This window comes from Camellia sinensis, chromosome 12 (assembly GCF_055761805.1).
Source record: "Camellia sinensis isolate YWXY chromosome 12, ASM5576180v1, whole genome shotgun sequence".
In the NCBI taxonomy this organism is placed as follows: domain Eukaryota; kingdom Viridiplantae; phylum Streptophyta; class Magnoliopsida; order Ericales; family Theaceae; genus Camellia; species Camellia sinensis.
Genome location: NC_138972.1, coordinates 36,328,332 through 36,333,057, shown reverse-complemented (window position 1 = coordinate 36,333,057; position 4,726 = coordinate 36,328,332). Strand labels below are relative to the sequence as shown.

Below are 4,726 nucleotides of genomic sequence, written 5' to 3'. Positions count from 1 at the left end.
ATGTAAAAAAAAAAAGAGATAACTTGTGATAAAAATAAGATTTGAGAGAATATTGACTGGCCCGTCGGAGTGCTAATTCTGGCACCCTCGACCGTAGTGTTCATTCATTTTTCAAATAGTAACCAAAGGATCAAGAGCTTCTACCTAAATCAAAGAGTATTTCCAAACCACCTTTTCCATAATTGGTGCCGTCTGTGGGAATACTCAAGTATGTTCATGGCAGGCGTAACATATGATCCTTCGCTCGTTGCTGACAATGTTACACCAAGAGATGATGTTACTTCAAGAAACATGCTTGGACAAGAGAATATCACCGCACGAAGGGCCTTGAACTTTGACTCAGTCGCTCAAACCTCACCCTCAACCTCTATGCAGGAGACTATGCAGACGATCATGGATCAAGCAAAACGAAACGAACAACGCTTGGAAGATATGGAGGCGTTTACATAATGAGCGTTTACATAAGGAATTGGCCCTGGAGGTAGCCAAATCCCAACAAGCTACGTGTCATGTCCGGGGTCGATCGCTGGAGAAGAAGAATGATGATCAACGGCGTCGACATCGGAAACATGATAGTGGCAGTGATTTCGATTTGCCATCTCAGGAACCTAGAAAGAAGGGGTGAGTTGATGTATCTAGCTCATCCAAGGGCAGTCCATATGTGCGAAACAGGTAAGGGAAAGGAAATGATGGTTCGGATGAAGAGAATAGGCACGACCCTTTCGTACGACGCATTACAAGAGCTATCCTGCCTAAAAAGTTCAAAGCACCGACATTCACCCTATACGACAGAAAATCAGACCCCACGGACCACATTCGTCATAACAAATAAGCAATGACGTTGCATGCTAAGGATGAAGCCCTCATATGTCGAATGTTTCCAAGTAGCTTAGGACCATTGGCCATCAGATGGAATTATAAATTGGAGCCGGTGTCAATAAAAAGCTTTCATTAGCTCCAAAAATCCTTCAGGGCAAGATTCATCACCAACGAGGTTCAGCCAAAGCAAGCCGACTCTCTCTAGGTGATGCAAATTAAACCAGATGAGACCCTCCGTGAGTGTTTGGCATGCTATTGAGAGTGTTTCAACATGGTGGATAATGCTTGCAATGATTCCATGGCCATTACTGCCTTTAAGATGGGGTTACACCTCGATAGTCCTCTTTGTAATTCGTTGACTAGACAGCCTCCCAAAACAATCTAGGCACTAATGAAGAAAGTTGAGGAGTACTATAAGGTGGGAGACGATGCCCTGTGCGTCAAGGCCGGACATAAAGTTGTTAAATTGGCTCTATTTGGTCTAGTTTAGCTGATAAACGCCATGCCACTAAGGAGCCCTGAACCTCGGACTCGGGCTAAACGAGACAACCGACATGATTCTCGTCTATCAAGCGGGTAGTGTTCGCACCATTCGAAAGAACAGTATCAAGTGGACAGTAGGCGCACCAGACGTTCGGACAAGAAGTATATAGAATTGGCGTAGCCAATCACTAAGATCCTACCCAAAGTCCAGCATATTCCGTTCTTTAAGTGGCTGCCCAAGATGATGAGGCCCCCTGATACTAGGAGAAGGGATAGGCAATGCAAATATCACAAGGACCATGGCTACAACACTGACAGCTGTAATGCACTAAAGGACCACCTGGAGGAGTTAGTGCAAGACGGCCGACTGGCACAACATGTCCAAAAGAACAATCCACCGAACACGGTAACTCTATTGCTAGATTCACCTCCACTTGGTGTAATTCATATGATATACAGACTACCGTCGTCAACCCAAGTACATACAATTTAGTTTCAACCTAGTCTGCCCAAGCCAATCACACCAACCAAACAGCCCTATGAAACTGGCAAGATTGGCTTCGACGACATCGACCGAGATGGAGTAACTCTCCCCCACGTTGATCCCCTCGTCATCAAGCTACGTGTGAACAGGTTCACAATCAAGCGTGTTCTCATCGATCAGGGAAACACTTCAGAAATAATGTATTATAAGACGTTCATTAAACTCAGCTTCACTGATTCGGATCTATTACCAGCCGATTACTCATTGTTCAGCTTCAACGCCAACCCCGAGTATCCCTTGGATAAGATCACACTACCAGTACAAGCAGGTACCAAATTAGTCAAACTCCCTTCACTATACAATCTTATCATGGGAAGGACCTGGTTGCACGCTATGCAAGCTGTGCCAAGCACCTACCATCAACTACTCCGCTTTCTAACTGAATATGGCATTGAGCAAATTTGGGGCTCTCAGAAATCGGCACAGGCATGCTATCTTATTATTGTTGCAAAAAGGCCAAAGGAACTAGAAGTGAATTCGATTGAAGTACCGGATCAAAAGAGTTTCGAGGACATTATGAAAATCCCCAGCGAGAAAGAAACTGAAGACCTTGATCGGATCGAAATCAATGGGAACCCTGACAAATTCTTCATGATTGGCACTTCCTTGAACGAAGTTGACAGACGCTAGCTAGTTTCCTTCTTACTCGACAACCTCAACGTGTTTACGTGGACACTATATAAAATGCCAAAGGTGGATCCAGTCGTGGCCCATCACCATTTAAAGGTTGATCCAAAAGTTAAACCAGTCATTCAGAAAAGTTGACGGTCAGCCGCATAGCATGCGTCAGCCATTGTTGATGAAGTTGATAGGTTGCTTGATGTCAGGGCAATTTATGAAGTAACTTATCCCATGTGATTGTCCAATACCGTGGTTGTGAAGAAGAAGAATGGATCTTGGTGCGTTTGTGTGGATTTCACGAATTTGAACAGGGTCTGTCCTAAGGATTGTTTTTCTCTTCCCAGAATCAACCAACTTGTGGACACAATGACACATCATTAGCACATGAGCTTCTTGGATGCCTACAAGGGTTATCACCAAATTGCCATGCATCCGAAGGATCAGAAAAAGACTGCATTCCTCACCCCAAGGGGAACCTATTGCTACAAGGTCATGCCCTTTGGGCTGAAGAATGCAGGGGCAACTTACCAGAGGCTGGTTACCACTATGTTTAAGGAACAACTCGGCCGCACCATGGATGTATACATCAATGACATGGTGGTGAAATCTAAGGAAAAGCACGCCCATCTAGGCGATCTAGCAGAGACCTTTGAAATTCTCTAAAAGTACAGATGAAACTAAACGCCTCAAAATCTGCATTCGGCATCAGATCCGACAAGTTTCTTGATTATAATGTCAACCATCGCGGAATAGAGGCCAACCCGAGGCAAATCACAGCAATTCTAGAACTCGGTTCCCCCCAGTTGGTCAAAGAAGTTCAGAAGTTGATGAGAATGGCCGTCGCCCTCAATAGGTTTATTAACCGTTCCTCAGATCATTGCCGATAATTTTTTTACACACTTCGGTAGGGCAAAGCATTTGAATGGACCCTCGAGTGCGAGGCTACACTGGACGGCTTGAAAACTTATCTTTGTTTAGTGCCACTCTTGGCAACCCCATCGCCAGGCGATCCGCTCATCTTATATCTGGTGATATCTGACCAGGCGATCCACTCACCGACTTTGTAGTTGAGTTCACGGGATGCCATGCCGACTTCAAGTCTGATCAAGTCCACCTTCAACCCAAACTCGATGGCGAATATACGTTGGAGACATTTGGAAAATGTATTGTGACAGATCATCCAACCAACGTGGCAGTGGGGTAGGTGTAGTAATCATGACCCCTAAAAGGGCAATAATCGAGCAGGTAGTCAAACTAGGCTTTAATGCATCAAATAATGAGGCCGAATACGAAGCATTGCTAACTAGCCTTCGTAATGAACTTCATCTTGGTGCATGGCGGTTACATGTTTTCTGTGACTCGAAGCTAGTAATCAACCAGTTGAAAGGGGAATATGCGGCTAAAAATGACCGCATGGCAGCTGTGAACTCGACTTCTTTCGTGCCTCGCCTTTCGGAAAGGGTTTGAAACGAAGGCCTTACAGTTTGGACTCCTACGGTTCTGAATCTAGTCTCACAAGTGCAATATGAAACTGATAATCACCAAATCCGGCAAACCTTTGTGGAAAATTGATTTTAAATCAAATAATGCCAAAACTGGACTGCATTGCCAGATACAGAGTCGCCACCTAAATATTTTGTTTTTGGAAAAATTTAGGAAACCCGACTCGTGCCAAAGGCCACGTATCCGTCATCACCAAAGTTGCCTCGGCTCGGGAACTTGGGTATGAGAGGGGAAGGTCCTGAAATGAGCACCCTCGCTCGCCCGATCAAAGATCGGCCTCTACTAACCATGATATGTCATTTTATAAACATTATGTGCTCTTATTCCGGTTATTAGCTAAGATTACTATGTGACGCACACAAGCAAGTATAGACTACATCGCAAGAATTGGAACATTTCAACTCATGTTTGTTTTGCGAAAATGGTTTGAATTTGCCACCCTCAAGTGGGCTTAAAAGATGCGGATTTGCCACCAAACATAGTGGGCTTAAAACATGATTGGCCACAACAAAGTGGGCTTAAAACGTACATTTGTTAAATCATTCCAATTCAAACAACAAGCCTTCATCCACAGGCACTCAAACAGTTTAGCATTTAAGCACATAGCCTCATGGCAAGTATGCGAAACATGGCAACACTCACACTCATGCAAGTATGCTAAAGCGTAAAAGCTTACCGAGTACTCCAAGCCAAAACAAAAGCTAGTTAGAAACATGCATGATCCTAACTATACAAAATGCCTAATACAACACATGC

At 44.3% G+C, this 4,726-nt stretch overlaps 1 protein-coding gene across 1 annotated transcript; it reads left to right on the top strand.

Moving 5' to 3' along the window:
* The first annotated feature begins 1,543 nt into the window (after positions 1 to 1,543).
* On the top strand, positions 1,544 to 2,476 carry LOC145803500 (uncharacterized). Its single transcript, XM_082896784.1, has 2 exons — positions 1,544 to 1,708; positions 1,838 to 2,476. The coding sequence occupies exons 1-2, from the start codon at positions 1,544 to 1,546 to the stop codon at positions 2,474 to 2,476; spliced, it is 804 nt and encodes a 267-aa protein (XP_082752910.1).
* Positions 2,477 to 4,726: the final 2,250 nt, after the last annotated feature.